This window comes from Ahaetulla prasina, chromosome 2, assembly GCF_028640845.1.
Source record: "Ahaetulla prasina isolate Xishuangbanna chromosome 2, ASM2864084v1, whole genome shotgun sequence".
NCBI lineage: Eukaryota > Metazoa > Chordata > Lepidosauria > Squamata > Colubridae > Ahaetulla > Ahaetulla prasina.
In genome coordinates this window covers 168,195,887-168,215,586 of record NC_080540.1, presented here as the reverse complement: position 1 = coordinate 168,215,586, position 19,700 = coordinate 168,195,887, and the positions used below count along the sequence as shown (strand labels likewise).

The following is a 19,700-nucleotide window of genomic DNA, read 5'->3' as shown; positions in this document are numbered from 1 at the left end:
GCAGGATTTCTTGTAAGCTTCTTGTTTCTGCTTACACTCTACCCCCAAAGCTCAGAATTGGAAACTAAGCTATATCTACCATACTATACATTTCTTTAAAGTTCTGGGGATAAATGTCTCAAAGGTGCTTTTTCAAGAGACAACTGGACTTCCTTGTTTTTCTTTGAAGACATTTCATTTCTCATCCAAGAAGCTTCTTCAGCTCTGACTGGATGGTGGATAATGGAAGAATTTCTATTCCTTGCAGACAGCTGGTCATTTGCATGCATTCTTTTAGAGAGTCATTAACACAATCTGTGTCATCAGGGTCATCTGAGTGGTACAAATGTTTGTGGAGCCTTCTTGGAACTATTGAAAGGACTGTGTTGTAGGCTGGAGATAGATTTGCACATTGGAGGTGCAAAACAACAACAACTTATGTTGTGCCATGCGTTATAAACGCATGGCACAACATAGGAGAACAAACCCATCAGGACTAGATTCAGCAGTCCATCTGCATTTAAAAGACAAATGCCACTCTTTTGAAGACAGCAAAGTCTATATTTTGAACAGAGAGAACCGCTCTGTCTGGTTTGAAAGAGGGATGTCGTATCTCTCCTCCCCTGTTGAGAGGGGGCTGTTCAAACCAGACAGAGCGATTCTCTGTTCAAAATATAGACTTTGCTGTCTTCAAAAGAGTGGCATTTGTCTTTTAAATGCAGATGGACTGCTGAATCTAGTCCTGATGGGCTTGTTCTCCTATGTTGTGCCATGCGTTCATAAAATAATTGTTTTGCGCCGCCAATGTGCAAAACTGCACATGGCTTATGCATTGTACTGCATATACCACGTTGCTCAGTTTGTGTCTGGGTGTTTTATCCTTGGAGTGGACAAGCTTCTGCCTTAGTGTATTCTTGGGTTTGAATTGTGCACCTATGTTGTGTTGGCTGAAGATCCTCCTGAGCTTTTCCAATATTCCTGTAATGTCTGGCATGACAACGTTGCTTCATTATTGTTCTCTTCATTGTCTGTTATGGAGGAGCTCCTGTAGGGTCTTTTTTGAGATTTGATGAAGGGCCACTTGGGATAGGCCCCCTTTCTGAGAGTTTCTGTGGTGTGTTTTACTTCTTTTTCTTTCCCATCTCTGCTGGTAGGCAGGCCTTCAGCTCACTGGTGTAGGGTTCTGATAGCTCCCATTTTGTGCTCCAGTGTGTGGTGGGAATCAAAATGTAAATACTGACCTGTGATCTGTTTTAATGACTCACTAAAAATGCAGTTGTCCAGCTGTCTGCAAGCAGTATAAATCCTTTTATTCCCTACTATCCAGTCAGAGCTGAAGAAGCTTCTTGGATGAGAAATGAAACCTCTTCAAAGAAAAACCAGAAGGTCCAGTTGACTCTTGAAAAAGCACCTTTGAGACATTTATATCCAGAACTTTGAAGAAATGTATACTAGATATATCAGTAGTTTAGTTTCCAATTCTTTCTAAAGTAAAAAAATCACCTAGACTCTCAGAGTCAATTATCAGCAATTTTAGCAACTCTGTTCCTTCCTTGAGAAAGTCTGCACAAGTCCAGAATATCTGAGAATCCTTCACCACACCGAAGGGCTTAAAGGGCAGCAAACCAAGGAAATACCGTGTTGAATTACTTTCAAGTTCAAGAGACAAATTCATGGGGTCCTCAGTTTCCAGACCCAATAAAGCAGACAAAATCATTCCTTGATATAAGGCCCTAAAACTCGGATCTTCTGCAAAGCATTTTTATTTTCCAGAAAGTTGCAGCAATTATAAATTATTTCTGGGGTTGAGATAAGTTAATTCATTTGATTTTTAAATGAATTTTAAATGGAAATTCTCAATATAATCAAGGAAAACCCTTCATCCAGACATCTTCCCCTCTTTTACATGGTAACTGAATTTCTTAATCCAAAAAGCCACCTCATACACACTCCATCCAAAAACATATCTTTGGGGGCGGGGTAGGTGGGTGGAGAGCATGTTGCCAGGGCAACAAATCAAGGTCAAACACAGCTATGAGCCTTAGCAGAAGCTAATAAGAGCATTGAACAGTCAGTGTGACTGTGTCTTTTCTTCCCTAATTCATAATTCCCTTTATTAAGAGTCCCAAACAATGTTATCAGGGTGTTTGAGCATGATCACAATCATTTCAATCAGTGGAGAAACAGCTTTGATCTAGCGAGTGGAGGCTGGATCGAGTCATATTCAACATTTTAAAAAGCAATTTGGATTTATATTCCTAAACATATGACACCACACAGGTGTAGGAATTACATTAACTTTAATTAGTTGATTCCTGAAAGCTGGTGCATCTTTTTTTGAGCTGCCATGCACATCTAAAAAAAAAAATGCTACCTCACTGTAGAGTGGAGAGGTGTTGGTGCTGTACTAAACAGGGCCCAAAACGTTTCTTCTAAATCATTTTCCAAGGGTGTATATCCTTAATGCATCTTGATGCACAATAACACTGGTAGAGAGGACGACTTCCGGTGTCCAGCGGCAACGGTCGTCTGGAAGGCTTCTCCTGCCTCCAGCGCCCGAATCCGGCCGCCGCCGAGGCCCTCAGGGGCCAGGTGTTCCGAAAAGGACACCTGCCGCACGGACGGCTCGCCAGGGGTCTCCCAGCCGACATACAGGACTGTGGGGACCGATGCTGGCGCGTCCTAGGCTCGGCGGGGTTTGGAGGCCACGGGCCACGGCCATTATTTTGGACGCCGCCTGGGCGCTGTGCCCGTGACACCGGGCTTTGGATTTATAACTGCAGCAGCCTGGTGGTGAACAGGGAACGGAGAAGAATTGAGGAATGGAGAAGGGAAGGAGATATCGGTAAACGCGAGTGGAGTGCTCCGGAGTGCGGGGGGGTTTTTCTCCCCTGCGGTTGGAAGGAGCACGAGTCATTCTGGAGAGGAGAACTTAAAATAAGAAGATTACGGTTTTGTGGAGCTCTGGAGAAGAGGTGATGGAGAAATTTAGGAGGGAAGGTTTGAGGCCCCCCTCCTCTGGGGAACAGTGGTGGCGTCCAGCTTCCGCCTTCACTATGAGAATCTTGATGACATCACTTCCCTTCGGCTTCCTGGTTGACTAACTGTACTCTGGACTCGTTGCTCCTGTGAGTGCCCCCTGGTGGATCCGGAGGAAATTACAAGGATACTGTGCCTGCCTGAGGATTTTGTATTTTTTTTTTCAATGGCAAAAGGTCAGAGACCAACTGCTGGAGAGATGGAGAGAATTTTGGAAAAGTTATCTAATATGGACAAGAAATTGGATGATTTGCAAAGAGGCCAAACGGAAATAAGAGTAGAAATTGTGACTATCCAAAAGGATTTAAAGGATACTCAACAAGTCTCAGCAGAAAACAAGCAGAAAGTGGAAGGTCTGGAGGGTGAGATGCGGGCAGTGCAGAAAAGAGAGGAGACGACAGGCAATGCTGTGCTTGGACTACAGATGGATAAAATGTCTTATTTCCTTAGGTTTCAAAATTTGGAAGAAGTGGACCAAGAAGACTTGAGAGATGTTGTGACTAAATTGTTGGGAGAATTTCTTGGGAGAGGTGTTGATTTCATGAATTGGGATGTGGATCGAGTTTATAGAGTTAATTCACAATATGCACGCACGCATGCAGTTCCCAGAGAGGTTCATGTCAAATTTGTGAGAAGAGAGACGAGAGATGAAATTCTTAGAAAACATAGGAGTGGGGCACTGATTTACAGGGGCAGGGAGATAGCCATTCTGAGGCAGATTCCCAGACAGGTACGTGAAATGAGAAAGAAATATTACTTTTTGTCAAGCAAATTGTACCAGAAGGGAGTGGGCTTCAGATGGCTGATGCCAGAGGGATTGATGATTTTCCGGGAGGGCATTACGAAAAAAATTAGTACAATTGCGGAGGCTACGGCCTACGTGGAGGAACACAAAGCCCTCCTGGAATCAGATGACCCAGGAATTGAAGAAGGGGAGGTTATAGACCATGGGGCGGAGGCGGCTGCCGCTGTTGCGGCCCTGGAGTTGGGTCAGGCTGAACCCAGAGTTCTGAGATCCAAAACTAGGAAGTGATAAAGATATTTGGGATTGTGTTGGTTTTCCTTATTCTCTTTTGTACGATATTCTGTTTATTCTTGACCCTTCTTTATTACGTATTTAAGATTTGTAAACGTAGCTACTTCGTGTCACCTGCTTGCCATATGGCTGTTGTAGGTGTTAAAAAATTTGAGTAAAATTCTTATTTTGGATAAGAAAAATGAAAATTTACCATACCTGATATGTATTTGTATAAACCTTTATTGACCAATAAAAACTTTTTGAATACAAAAATAACACTGGTAGAGATCAGTAGGGCCATCACAATAATAAATGAAGACAATTTTTTTAAGGTTCATAGACCAGATATATCTGCAGCCTGAAAATGTTTGGGAAATTTGGAAACGCAGAACTTCTGGGAAGAGAACAAGGCAGCCCATCTCCTTTCTCATAATGTTTTTATTGAATTCTCTTTCCCCACTCACAACGAGATTTCTTATCACATCAGAACATTTTAATCTGATAAGGTTAATTAACAGCAGGTGATTCTTCCCTAACCTGATTACTATATTCTATTTATGCCAGGGCTGTCCAACCTTTTGTTTTGCCCGGGGCCACATTGAGTCAAGAGGAATGGTCATGGGCTGCATATAAAATACATAATATAGTTAATGTATATAAATAATAATCTTCCTTTTTTAACATATTTATTACAATCTTGTGGGGGTGGGGCGCATTACTTGCTGTCCAGGGCCACAAGTGGGTTGTGGGCTGCAGGTTGGACGTGCCCAATTTAGATTGTGATAGATACTCGTCCATGCAGCTTTGTTAGATTTAAAGTTTCTGTTTTGTTTGTTTACAATCACATTTATAAAGCTGCCCCGTTTCCCAGCTGACTGGGTGACATACAGATTGAAAACTAAGGAAATAGTAATCATCAGAAAAGAAAGATGTTGATCCCAGTGGAACAGATGTATGAATTACTCATGCTTTTCCAGCTTGGGGAAAGAGCCTTTCTTTCCAGTTCTTTGAGGCTTATATAGAGTTCAGCAGGGTGAAAGCTGTTCACATTCGGTGGGATGATGTTCTAGAAGGCAGGCACTGCAATGGAGAAGTCATACTTTGTATGCATCATCAGATGGAACTGTTTAATTCAGAGCATGTTGATTCATTCTCATCTTACAGCATGGGCAGAAGAAATTGGGAGAGAAATGGCCCCTGAAATTACCTGGTCCTGAGCCATGTAGGGCTTCTGCTTCCAATTGAGTGCTGGCTTTTTGAACAGGGAAGGCCTGGTGGAACTTTTTTAACTAACCTGTTTCCCCCAAAATAAGACCGCCCCTGATAATAAGCCCAATTGGGCTTTTGGGCGCATGGCAATAAGGCTTATTTCAGGATTCAAAAAAAATATGAGACTGGGTCTTGTTTTGGGGAAAACATGGTAGATTAAGTCTTGCACTGCATTCATACATGTATCTATACGGGACACGGTGGCTCAGGGGCTAAGACGTTGAGCTTGTCGATCGAAAGGTCGGCGGTTCGAATCCCTAGTGCTGCCATGTAACAGGGTGAGCTCCCGTTACCTGTCCCAGCTTCTGCCAACCTAGCAGTTTCGAAAGCACATAAAAAATGCAAGTAGAAAAAATAGGGACCACCTTTGGTGGGAAGGTAACAGCGTTCCATGCGCCTTTGGCATTGAGTCATGCCGGCCACATGACCACGGAGACGTCTTCGGACAGCGCTGGCTCTTCGGCTTTGAAATGGAGATGAGCACCGCCCCCTAGAGTCGGCAACGACTAGCACGTATGTGCGAGGGGAACGTTCACCTTTACCTATACAGTTAGTTCTTCACTTAACAGCCACAATTGGGAATGGAATTTCCATTAATTAGCAAGGCAGTTGTTAAGCGAATCATGTGGTTATTAAGTGAATCTGGCTTCCCCCGTTGACTTTGCTTGTTGATGGCCAACTGGGAGGGTTGCAGATAGAGATCACATGACCCTGAGATGCTACGCCCGTCTTTAAATATATGCCGATTGCCAAGTGCCCGAAATTTGAGCACATGACTGCAAGGATGCTACAATGGTCATAAATATGAGGATCTGTTGTAAGTCACACTAAACCAGTGATGGCTAACCTTTTCCAGACTGAGTCCCAAAGCACGTGCATGCAGCCGAACCCCCAAAATGCAATGCGTGTGCAGCCTCTGTGCATGTGTCCCTCCTAGTGTATGCACGTGTGCCCCCCACATGCACCTTGCACCCGTGCATGTGCACATGCATCCCCCTCCCGCACGCACCCCCCGCATGTGCGGCAGAGACCTGACAACCATCTGGCCGGTGGGAGGCGCGCACGTATGCGCTGCAGACCTGAACTGGGACGATGGCTTGCATGCCCACACAGAAGGTGCTGTGTGCTATAGGTTCGCCAACACACTAGACCTTGGAAGGTGTTTTTTTTTAAAAAGATTGAAAATGTTAAGGAATTTACAGTCCAGTTCCTTAACCTTCTCAATTCCCAGTGCTATTAATATTCCAGTATTTTTTTCTTCACAGCACACTGTGACTGACAGATGTCAAGTATTTCTATGTTTACCTTGAAAATTTGACATAAGCCATAATGCCCCATGCCGTTGTTCACCAAGGTGTTACAGCACACAATTTGGGACCCATGGTTTTTTTTGGTTTTTTTAATAAATAAATCCATTATTACGCCTTGTGGATTGAATATAAAATGCAAATGGAACTTTTTTCTACAATTATGCACTGCACCCACAAACTTTTTTGGCAACTTGAATGGTACTTTTTGGTGAGACATGCTGACTAATCCTGAGACATTCAACAACACCAAGAATATGTTGCTGTGGAAGGAAACTCAGTTTCTGCCTCCTATTCTACCCTTGTAGCTTCACGAAGGAGGGAGAGCGAGAAGTCATTGGAAAATGAAAACATCGGCAAAGAGGATGAAAGTCTTTCTCCAACCTCCAAGACCCCTAGAGAAGAGAAGCTTCCTTTGAAAGTAATGCCAGCTCCTCCTCCAAAAGAAAATGCCTGGGTGAAACGAAGCAACTCGCACCCGGCACGCTCGCAGAGCTCTGACTCCGATCAGCATTCCCCAACAAGGTGAGTTTAGAGCAGGGGTCTCCAACCTTTGTCAACTTTTAAGACTTGTGGACTTTAACTCCCAGAATTCCTCAGCCAGCTTTGGGAGTTGAAATCCACAAGTCTTAAAAGTTGCCAAGGTTGGAGACCCCTGGTTTAGAGAACGGAGTATGCTATGTTGCTAGGTTTTTATTTTGTTTGTTTTCTTTTCCTCTTTTAAAGCAAGAACTGAGATTGCAGCAACATGGATTTGAAAATGTGGCAAAAGGCTGTGTGATTCGCCAATAATATGGGTTCATTGAGACTCTTCTGAAATATAAATTTCTAGCACAATTTCAAAAGGGGGAAAAATGGCAGAGCAGGTGGGGCTGGGTTCCAGTTTGTTGGACTCCCAGTCCTTATCAGAACTAGCCAGCATGTCTAATGGACAGAAATGATAAGGTTGCCATTCTCTGCTGTGAAGCAGGTACACTCGTGTTCTTTGTGAATAAATGAAACTAGATTTGATGCCTTAATGTTCACCATTCAGGAAATAGTTCTCAAATTTAGACAGGTTGCCTGCCTGTTCTCTAGAGCAGAACCGCCTGACCTTCTGTAAATTAAAAAGACAAAAAGAGCTGCTAGCGTGATGAATGAGTACAATGTATGAAAGCAATATTTTGCCACTTTAAGCAGTTTTAATTATTCAGCTGCACTTGTTACCTTCTGACAAATAGGAAAAACATTAAGTTGAAGAAGTGTTAAATATTTGGAGACTCCTATGGTGGGATGGTTGACATATTGAAGCAAGAAAACTCATAGCCATAAAAGCTCACAGGGTGATTGGCCAGTCATCAGTCACTCACTCTCTGCCTAACCTATTTGAAAAGAAGGGGGTGTTGTTTGGGAAAAGAATGGGAGGAGAATGTATGAATGTTTTAGAATTGTGGCTCAATGTAATTATAAGTACATTGCTTGAACTGAATAAAATATTAGATATAAAGCCAGCAAAAAGTGGGTGGATGGATGAATTAACATGAATTAGAAAATAACTGCTTAGTGACTGAAGTGATAGATCTCTGTAAGATGGTATATGATAATCACTAGTGCTGGTTTTTAATAAATGAAATTACAGCTTAAATAAACAAACTGTAAAAAATTCTGAGCAAGGGCAACCAGAAGTTCACATTTACTTATACTTGGACTTTTTAAAAAAAAATACAAACTTTTATGCAAGTCCTTATCAAAGTAAAAAAGCCTTTTCGACATACATTTTCTGCATAATAGTGTTGGTGAATTTTCAAAGAAATAAAAGTGGCACAAAAACTTCCCCATCTATGTAAAATGCTTTTCTTTCAACTTTCAATGAATATGTTCATAGAAAGAGGTAAATGCATATGCTACTGCAAGAAATTCAGCTGATAATACTTGAAGAGTTTAAATGTTAACTGTATCAAAATTCCCTAGATTTTATTTGTCATTTTAGTCTCCGTTCTGACAGGAGTTTCATTACCATAAGTATTTTATCTGATTTAAGATGTTCCCCGTTCCCCTGCCAAATGCTCACTTGCTTTGAAAATTAAGCTGTCATCAGTTCTTCAGTTTGTTATGATAAAACTCTCCCCATTTCCTGTAATTCGTTTAGTCTGTCTGTAAGCTCTTGACTTCATTTACATACCTGCCTTGTGTTAGTCATGAGGAATAGGAAGAGACTTGGGAGGAATGTTCTGTACTTGGACTGCTGGAAATTGTATTGAGTTACTTCTGTCTGCTGAACTGAACCAAGTATCGATTGCATCCTATCTAGCCAGAACCTGGAGACCAGGTGATCACCAGCAGCTTAACTGGCACCTGAAAACAAACTGGCGCTAATGTAATTCCTGCTGGACTGGTTTACATAGAAGTATCATATCACAATTAATATGGAGACTGCTGCATTTTGGTCAAGTTGCAGTTTCTGGGTGGTCTTCACTGACAACCTATATAGATCATATTACAGTAGTCATGAAGTGATGAGAGAACGAGTGACCATTGCCAGAAATGGCCGCAATTAGAGTATCAGGCACAAACGGGCAAAGACATTCCTTGGCACAGTTTTTGCCAGCTGCTCCAGCAATAGTTTAACTTAGCAGTTCTTTCTGGCAGAGAACAAGCTCATCAGTATCTGAGATTAGTTTTTTCTTAGAATTAGTTGGTTTCTAAAACAATAGTCACTCACGGTTGTTTTGAGACTGTGATGCTCACCATTCAGATCCTCAGTGCTTCCAAGTCAAAATATCTACCACTTCTCATAAAGTCTGGGATAGATTCACATAGATTCACATAGATTCACATTCACATAGACTGAAACCATCTGCTGAGTTGCTTTTAATTTAAACCATCTTTCAAAAATATTTGAAGACACTCTACAGGTAGTCCTCAACTTAAACCACATTTGGGGTTGGAATTTTGGTTATAAGTTGCTGTGGTTGTAAGTCTTGCCACTCGCATGACCAGATTTGATTTTATGACCATTTTCATGATGATTATTAAATGATTCAACTTGATCATTTAAAGTGTAATACATTTTATCCTGTGGGGTTTTTGGTGTTTTTTTAGGGAAGATGGCAAAAATTGCAAGACATCATGTGATCACAGGATGCTGGCAATAGCTGTAAATATAAGCTGATTGTTAAGCCTCATATGCAATCGTATAACTGTGCGGATGGCAAAATAATAGTAACTTCAAGGATGGGTCAGAAGTAACTTTTTTTTAGTCCATCATAATTTTGAATGTTTGTTAAGTGACTGGTTGTAAATCAGAGATTACCTGTAGTTGCCTTTCTGGTTAAAAATTGGGATAACATACCTTTATGTTAATTAAAAATATTTACAAGGCCAAGTTACTATATAATAAGTACAAGATCTGTTATTTTACAACAGTATGTGAGACATGAATGAAGTATAATGATTCATTATTTGGAGAAAGCATTTCCAGATACCAGTATCTATTTTCACCTGAGAGTCCAAATTTCTTGTCTTAAGTTTTCATTATTTAGTCGGAAAATTGTGTGGTATACTTTTCAGTAGTTTTCTTTTAGATGTAAGTTGAAAGATTATATTAATTGTACTGAAGGGAGAAAACTGACCTGATATATACCATATGTGTGCACAAATTAGTTCAAGTATTAACCTCTGTGTTGCAGTAGCAGTCAAGCTGTGCCATCCGAAGATGGAGTGTCCTCCAAAAGTGCCCCACGAAAAGGTAAAGCTGGAATGTGTGCAACCTCATGGGAACCCTGCAGGGAGATGAAATATTTTGAGGAAAAGTCCTATCTCCCCATAGTGTTTCCTTAGAAACCAATGGGAAGCCAAACAAGTCCTGCCGTTTGACATATCTGGAATAGGTTCATGGAAGCTTTTCCTGTTTTGTTTCAGGAGATGAAAACAGACCTGATGGGGGAAAGGAGAGTGTTCCAAAGGGCCGAAGAGGGAGCTCTGGCCTTGATCCTGGAGATGGAGGCAGCAGAGACCATTGGCAAGACCGGTAGGGTAATATTTTTCTCTCTCCATGCGCCACTGTTTAACTGAATGGAATACACCAGTGTTTCTCAATCTTGAAAGCTTGAAAATGTGTGGACTTCAACTCCCAGAATTCCCCAGCTAATCTTGCTGGCTGGGGAATTCTGGGAGTTGAAGTCCACACATCTTCAAGCTGTCACGGTTGAGAAACTCTGGAATACACCATTCCAGTTCATATTTCTTAAGGAAGAGAGTCAGTGATCATAACAAGCAGCGCTATTTATCTTGCACACATTTATGAATACACTCAGTTGTTTTATACCTGGAAAATGGGCCTGCTGGAGAACCATTAGCAGGGCAATTATTACTGAACATCCCAAACTCTGCCTATCTAATTTGTACCACTACCACACTGGGAATTTTGTTTTGTTTGTGAATTATACAATGTTCTATATTACCCTTTATATTCTTTGGCATTGGGGCTTGGAGGTAGAGTTAATGCTCAAAGGATAACATTTTTCTCTGAATTTGCTTGCTAAATTAACATGGTAGCATTGTTTGTTTTTAGGAAAGAAAGCAACGAGGAGCATGACTCGAGATCTGCATCTGAGCCAAAGAAATTTGAAGAGAACCCTGTCCCTGTAAATACTGAACCTACTATTTTTTTATTTTATTTTATTTTTTTAGTAATTACTATTAAATACAAAGGATTAGGCAATTTTACTGACTAAATGGGTTGGTACATACTGGGATTCACTTGTCTTTCAGCAGTTAATAGTATCTAAATAGAAATGACATTAATGAGAAGTTGTACTGTATGCATTGTGGTTTCACTGCTAGGGTTGTCCTTTTTTCCACTGAGATATTTGTGTCTTAATAAAGTTGAGAATAGCTGTCTTTTTTAGTGCAAAGCCTTTGAAGTAGAAGGCAAGCTTCCTGAGTTGATAGAAGGAATTAGTTTGATACAATAAAGTGATAGATATAATAGAGGTTAAAAAAAATTAAGGTAGACCAGGTTGCTTTGATAAAAAAAAAAAACCACTTAATCTCTTCCCCTGGTACAGCTGACAAAGCGAGGAGAATCTGTGGCTTAGAGGTTAATACATCTGCCTAATATGCAAGCAAGCCCAGGTTCGAATCCCAGAAAGGTATGGCTAGCTGATGAGAGCTAAATAGCTTCAAATAGATCTATACTAGTCTCCCTTTATTCCTTTACCACTAAAAATAAATTTTATCCCACTGTCTTTGGGGAGCCAAGTATCAGTTGTCTTAATGCTATGGAAGTTGACTTAAAATGAAAAACACAGAGTGAGTTCATTTTCTGGGGTGTAAAATTTGCCTGGGAGACAGAAAACCCTTGGTTCATTTCTTAATGTCTCCAGTTTAAAGGATTCTGAATAGCCTGGCATGATCCCCATTTTGCTTGTTGCATGTAACATTTTATCTGCCTAGAATACAGAATACCATTTATACTATAGAAGGTCTGAAATAGAATGTAAAAATCACAAAAAATTTAATACCGACAGTCATCGGTGTTCTGATAATCTGCTAATCTTCTTCCCCGCCTTTTCTTGCAGAAATTTAGCTGTGCTAGCAAGTATGCTGCTTTGTCAGTGGATGGTGATGACGAAGCTGAAGGAGAAGAGTATGCTGACTAAATTCTCCATCCCCCTCCATGTTGTCTCCTAACCGGTTGCCATCCAGGAACTTTTGGAGAGCAAAACCAAACCTTTATTCAGACAAGACAGAAAAATAAAAGCCTACAAGTCAACATCTCCTGGGAGAGACCTTTCTTAAACCTTTCTTTAAAAAAATAAGAAAAAATGATATAGAATTTCTCTTGCATGCTGCTGCAGCCTTTAAAGTATTGAACTTAACTGGAGAAATCCCTGCAAAAAGAAAGTATAGCAAGAGCGGGGGAAAATGGCAGTTGTCTTTTTAAAAAGGAAAGAAAGAAATAGGCCCAGTGTGTGTTTGAATGTTACTTCACGCTGCTTCTAATCACATTCAGAGCCTCGGGTCCTTTCCATTAAGAGCTAAGGTTAGTGCTTTAGTAGGCTAGTGTGTGACTGAGCGCATCGGGAACATGGACAGCTAAACCCTGTCTCTTTCCCTCTTTTGGTAGCTTGGGTGGCTTCTATAATATAATCGCAAAGCAGTTAATGCACTGGGGAGGGAAAGCAGTATTACCTTAATTAGTTGAAAGAAGGGACAAGTTAGCTTTCAAGTTAGAAAATTACCATCTCTGCCCAGCAGGTATCTCCGGAGTTTAGGTGCATGCCTTGCCCTTTTGGTATGATGGCTGGCTTCCCCCCCCCCCCCCCGCCCCCGCCCCAGCTGCCTTTAGAAAGTGTTGCTGAGGCTGAACACAAGGCCTTTGCTCCCAGGACCCTCTTCCTGGAAGTTTTCAGGGCTGTATCCCACCCACCCTGGAAATTGGCAATACTGACAAATTGCTTCAGTACAGAAAGCCACTTTTCATTCAGCTCCTATGATAGCAGCCTCCATGTCAGTAGTCACTGTGCAGTGTCTGCACAGAGCGTATACGGATAGACCATGCAGAAAATAACTTTATATGTTTGAAGCTCCATCGTTCTAAATTTCCAGTAACCTTCCTAAAGGTACTGTGCTATATGAAAAATGCTAGGGAGCAATTTAATTTTAGGGGATTATAAACTTTTCCTTGAAGTGTTTTCTATCCTTCTGTCCGCATTTAATCATTGAAGGGCAATCACTATACTGTCACAAAGTAATAACACCTTTTCAAATTTGGAGCACTGTTCAAAGAGAGCGGGGGCCGTCAAAAGAGCACCTTCATTTCATTTTATCACGTGACGGTTCATTTCCCTCCTCTAGCTTAGGTGTGGTTCGGCAACTTGGATAGCAAAGTTTTGACTTTCCTTTTAATTTTCTTCAAAAAATAATAGGCTATCAGAAGTTAAACTTGGGAATAGGAATTTCTGCCACTTGTTTTAGCATTCTTTCGTTTTTTCCAAGCAAATGCATAGGGGCAGAACGAATTGCAGCACAGGGAACTGAAGCAGCACAATGGTTTATAGCCAGTTTACAAATGCATAGACACATAGGAAGGAAGTATTTGCCTAGGACATGGCTGGATTTTATGAGATGCGCATGCATTCAGCGGGGGCTATTTTACACAATTTGGGGAGAAGAACAGTGATTTTTACTCTTGAAACAATCTCAAGTTATATTAAATTGAGGATCCAGGCTATTGTAAAATTGGTACAGTTGGGGTCTTATTTTCATAACTTTTAAGCTACCGTTAAGTCAGCTTTTCGAAATTGAAAGAGTATTGTCATTTCTCAACGATGGGAGATGGAAAATGGGATGAGATCTGGTGAAGGCAGTAGATGGGCTTGAAATGTATAATTGCTTTGAGTCTTTTAACAGTGAGGAGCTGTATTGGAGAGAAACTGCTAATTTGCAAATCCCAGAAGCATTCTCTTTCTTCCAGCAATCTTGAATATTCTGTCTCTCTACTATCAGGACAGGTTCATGAGTGGATTGAGGTGCGTTTTACACATTCTGAAAAACATGTAAAATTTGTACAAAATATCTTCTATGAAAATGATTTGTAATCTGCATGGACTTCCTGGGAGATGTCTTTTATTATGTAAAATTCCCCTCCCCACCTCTTCTTGGTTTTTTGTTTTGTTTTTCTCCAAATAAAACTAATCTTTAAAATAAGACTTCAGAGCTAAAAAGGTCCTTTTGAGAAAGATGCCGCTTCTATCACAGTAGTTCAGAGAAGGCTGCTCTCAGATACGTGTACGAGCAGGATTCCTCCCGCAGAACCACAAAGGGGAATCCCCAAATTAGACTACATTTTTTTAAAACTACATTAGGATTTCTCTGAGAAGTGGAGAAATTTCACTTGAATGATAGTTTGCCTGTGATCGCCAGCTGCCTGTTGAGGGATTGTACCAAGTGTATTCCAGATTGCATTTTTTTGATTTGGATCATGACAGATCTGACCAGGATCTTTTCCTTGAAACTTCTGCAAACTTTCTTCCCTCAGTTTGCAAAGGTTTCTTTTCCTCCCAGTAACAAATTGTAGATTGGCTTCCTGGTCTCGGCCCCACCCCCACCATCTTTTCCCTCCTCCCTAAGGATTATTTGCAAAAGGGAGTCACTGGATTGATACTGATGGGCAGTGGGCAGTGCCAATAGAGGTATGCTGGTTCCCTTTGACATGAAATTAAGATACGTGACATTCATAGCTTTGGGTTTTAAAAATGCTTTCTGAAGTGTCCAAGGTGCTCCCTGAACATTCTGCTTAACCTATAAAAGCAGATCAATATTTCCTCAGATTTGGGAAGGAAAGGTTAACAAGCAAAACAGAGATTTTGTTCATTTAATAAGTTTATGGTCAAAGACTTAAAGAGTTGTGGATTTTGGACTTGGGTTCATTTGGCTTTTGTTAAGTTTTATATCGCTAATATACTTATCTCAAAATCAAGACATTCCCAAAATATATTTTCTCTTTTATCTCCCTTTCGTTTTGGATTTAAGACCAAAACAGATAATAATTGGCAAGGCAGAAACTAGCTGTGAAAAGCTATCATTTTAATATTCCTTGCCCATTTTACAGTTAATTCATAGATAATCTTGGATATGGAGACAGGAGATACCACAGACTTGGCACATGCACCTCTACCATGGCATGCATCCTTTTTGTGAACTGTGGGTTGCAGTAAGGTGTTAAGTTCTGTTGGTTATACCAAAAGGTGGAGCCAAGAGAAAAAGAAGACATGGTAATTTTTACCAACTTTAAAAAATGTTAGAATTATTTTATGACTTGCTGGAAGCTTTACTTAAATTAGGGATTCTTTATAGGAAAGAGAGTTTGGATATACTTTGTTACAGGTAATCCTTGACTTAACGACCCCAAATTGAGCCCAGAATTTCTGTTGCTAAGCAAGACAGTTGTTAAATGAGTTTTGCCTCATTTTGCAATCTTTCCTTGAAGCACTGCAGTTGTTAAGCTAGTAATACGGTTGTTAAGTGAATCTGGCTTCCACATTGACTTTGCTTGCCAGAAGGTCGCAAAAGGAGATCACATGACCCTGGAAAACAGCAACGGTCATAAATATGAATCAGTTGCCAAGTGTCTGGATTTTGATCACATGAACATGGGAATATTGCAGTGGTTGTAAGTGTGAAAGTCATATTTTTCAGTGCATTGTAACTTTGAACTGTCACTAAATGAACTGTTGTAAGTCGAGGACTATCTGTATATGTGACTCATAAAGAATTATAAATTATATAATTATAAAGCATCATATCCTCTGAGCTAAATTTACTGCTTTGGAAGCCCAGAATACTCTGTGATTTCTTTAAAATTTGCCACGGGCAACTCCATACTAAAAAAATGCCCTGAATCTAATTTAGCAAAGCTTCAGAGCAACTTCAGTATATATCCTTGAAAAATTACCCAATTGTGCTTTCCTATCTAATTTATACTACCGAGTTATTTTTGTTCCACAAGAGAGAGCTGAAGAGCTGGCATCTTGCATATTATTCTTTCCTGAGACGCTCCAAAGCTTTCTGTAGCTCCAAAGAATATGGAATTAGCAGTTTAGGTGTTGTTGAATTATTCAAGAATTCCAACCCACTTGCACAATGAGTAGATGTGAAGACTTCTTTAAATTAAGCTCAAATTCTGGTAACTATGAAGTCCAGATACAGCCTGGATTTCAAGGTTCTTCCTTCCTAATCGGGTGAAATCTATTTAGCATTTTAAAATAGTTCAGCAAAATGTGGATAGGTACCAGTTGTTCACTTCTGCTCTAGCCTGAATTGTTTAACAGTAGCAGTGACCTCAAACTAACAAGTGAGGTTCTGATAGGTCTTTTTATTGTGCACTGTTGGTTGCATTCCATCAAGAATAAACTATGCAAATTAAACTTGTCTATAAGAATTCTCCTTCCAAAGTTAATTAATAACCCTTTTCCTATAGATACTTAGATGAAAACTTCTAACTCATTTTTTTATTGAACTTCCCAATTGCATCTGATAGGTAACTGGATTAAGCCATAAATATTGGCCTGTTCCAGCACTGCAGTTTTTAGGTTATTACGTTATCATATTTCTCGAATGGTTTATGTACATTCTTGGCAAAGCTAGCCTCTGACATCAGGCCAGGAAGGAGAATGGTAAGGAAGAACAACCGTTCTGTTTTTGGCTGGCACTATAAAGGAAAAAAATACAGATCTATGCAGACCTGAAGTTCAACATTGGAATGACAATGTTATTCAGTGGATTGAAACTATGTATGTATGTATGTATGTATGTGTATATGTGTGTGTGTGTGTGTGTGTGTACACACACATTTTATAACTTCTTCCATTGCAGAATACAAATGAGCTAGGAACGTGTGACTTTCACTACAGAATTAGGCATAATCTTAGATGGAGAGTTGCTTACTTGCTTTTCAGTGGCACCTGAGGGTTTGCTTCAGTTGAGTGCATAGGAGTATGCAAAAATCAGGTTAAGCTAGTTCCCTGTCAGTGCTGATTTCTTAGATTTTCAAGTCCTACAGCTAAATCTCTTGCATTTTCATACAAAGTATGAAAGGAGCTTCCATCCCACAAATTAGTCTGATTTGCAGAAATAGGCTCTGCCCTGAGCAAATTACCTTCAGAAACTTCCTAACCTTGGAGATTTTGGTGGCAATTCTGCCCCTTCGTTCTCTTGAGACACGGGATCTGATAATCTTTTCTTCACTATCACAGAATAATAATTGTTGGCTGTTGACTGAGTTGGGGTTTTCAGTTTTTTTCAGAATCTGCCAGCTAAAAAAATCCCTGGAACCTCTAATCAAGAGGCAGAAATATGGCTCTGTTCAAATGAATTGTTTCCTTCTTAATTTCTTAGCAGCAGTGGTCCCCAACTTTTCTCGCTTGGTGGGCGGGGGGGGGGGAGAGGAAGAGCGGATGGTTCTGTGTGAGTGGTAGGTACCTCTTGCTCTTGCAAGTAGAGGTGCGCATGCACATGCTTGCCCACCGCTCACACGGCCTGGTTCTGAACAAGCTGCGATGCACTAGTGGGCTGTAGTCCGAGGGTTGGAGACCCCTGCCTTGCAGAATCCCATCAAATTTTTATGGGACTCGACAGTTCTGAGAATCACAGTTTGAAAGACCCTGCTCTAGAACATCAGCTTTTCTTGAGATACTTCCTTCTTTTGTTTGGTTTTCATTTCTATTTGCATTTCTCATGCTCATGCTTTTGTTAAGTTGTCAATATTGCAGTAGAAATGCCGGTGGATTTGAAGCTGGCTTGGGTCGATATGGCTCTGAAGGCCCTCTTGTAAATACCAGAGGTGCAGGAGCTTTCCCCTTCAGATGGGCACAATCTGCATCTGTGAGTCCTTGTAAACATATCAGGCTTTTATGAAATGGATCGAACTCTTCTCTTGCTACAGACCAACCTTTATGGTCAACCACTGAAGGTTGCTGGTTCCACACCCACTTGTAAGGCCACCCTCATTTATCTGTCAATCTTCATTGCTGTGTCTCGGGCAATTGCCGATACTGATAAATCGACTAGCCAGGATGCTTGACATTCTCAGTCTGGAAGCAGGCTATTGATTAGTTCCACCATATTCCATGCCAAAAGAAATCCACCGGCAAAGGGTTGTGGCTATCAGAATTGACAGGCTCTGAACATGACAAGAAGAAATTGGAACAGGCAATCTGGACCACACGTATGGGCTCCAGCTTCTCTCTTGCTGCAGGCATGAATCTTACTCCAGTTCAACAGACTTCCGGACAAAGTGTTGTTTCTTTTGCTATTCTGCAGTTCCTGAGTTGGAGTTCTTCAGTTGCTACAGCAGGAGTGTGCAACTGAATTTCCACTGACTTAAGGGCTTTATGAGATTTTGTTCGGCTTATTGAAGCCTTACTCCAGAAGCTAGTAAGCTAGTAATGATGGGACACATTCTAGGGCTGTTACTGGGCTTCAAGAGGCAGAACTGATTCATTAAACCTCTGCTCCTTATTCTCCAAAACTTTAAAAAAATGGCATGAAATATTTCACCACATGCATTTTTGGGAATCGGAAAAAGGATGCTGGTTGACTACGCCCCTGAACTATAGACACAAGTAAAGAAGACTGATGGGTTGCGATCTTTCAATTCTGACTTGGAATCATCTCGAGAGCGTATGAAATTCCTTTGGAACTGAGGTTCCCCAACAATTCTCATTTCCTTGTTTCTCATCCATGCGGCTATATATAGCTTCAAGCACCTCAGTTTTGAGTCACTTTGATTCGGTACCGTTTAACACCAATCCCCAACTGGTTGCAGAGAGTAAGTCGCATGGGACATGCATAGCATTGATGCATGCTCCATGCAACTTAACTTGGATAGCTCCACTTAGGTTTTAAGAGTGGCCACAGACCCAAGTCCGGTGGTAGAGTTACCATAGTTTGCGAGACCCCTGACTACTTTCAAAGGACATGCCCCACAAATAGCTAGTTGTGAGAGTGCTGGTAAAAACAATACATGAGCAAATAATAGATACAAACTCAAGGTAAACCATTCCAAACTCGATTGCAGAAAATACGACTTCAGTAACAGAATAGTCAATGCCTGGAATGCACTACCTGACTCTGTAGTTTCTTCCCCAAACCCCCAAAACTTTAAACTTAAACTATCTACTGTTGAACTCACCCCATTCCTAAGAGGTTTGTAAGGGGCGTGCATAAGCACACCTGCGTGCCTTCTGTCCCTGTCCTAATATTCCTTGTTTACTTACTCTTTTCATGCATCCAAATTATGTTTATACTTTTACCTGTTATCTTATACATGATTGACATAGATAGATAGATGGATGGATAGATGGATGGATGGATAGATGGATAGATAGATAGATAAGTGAGCTCTAGAGATGGGGTTGCTGCTACTAAATCATTTCCCTGTTTACATGAGCCACTTGGAAGTCATGAATAGTTTAGCACTGGGAATCCCAAAACTAGCAATACTAGGAGACATTAATCTGCTTTATCTGGGTACACACTGAAAATGGTAGCACTAGGGACCTGATTCAAATTGTTACGGGTCATACTTCAAATCTGTTTTTATT

The 19,700-nt window shown here is 40.7% G+C and overlaps 1 protein-coding gene across 2 annotated transcripts in view; it reads left to right on the top strand.

Moving 5' to 3' along the window:
• Nucleotides 1–14,306, top strand: part of EIF4B (eukaryotic translation initiation factor 4B) — a 39,168-nt gene extending 24,862 nt beyond the window's left edge. Inside the window, exons 11-15 of one of the 2 annotated variants that reach the window (XM_058168129.1) lie at nucleotides 6,921–7,137; nucleotides 10,284–10,339; nucleotides 10,513–10,621; nucleotides 11,165–11,237; nucleotides 12,174–14,306. In XM_058168129.1, the coding sequence (XP_058024112.1) occupies nucleotides 6,921–7,137; nucleotides 10,284–10,339; nucleotides 10,513–10,621; nucleotides 11,165–11,237; nucleotides 12,174–12,254 (536 nt within the window). In that variant the 3' untranslated portion in view covers nucleotides 12,255–14,306. Of the gene's footprint in view, nucleotides 1–6,920; nucleotides 7,138–10,280; nucleotides 10,340–10,512; nucleotides 10,622–11,164; nucleotides 11,238–12,173 lie in introns of both variants that reach the window. The other variant, XM_058168128.1, reaches the window with a different exon arrangement.
• Nucleotides 14,307–19,700: the final 5,394 nt, after the last annotated feature.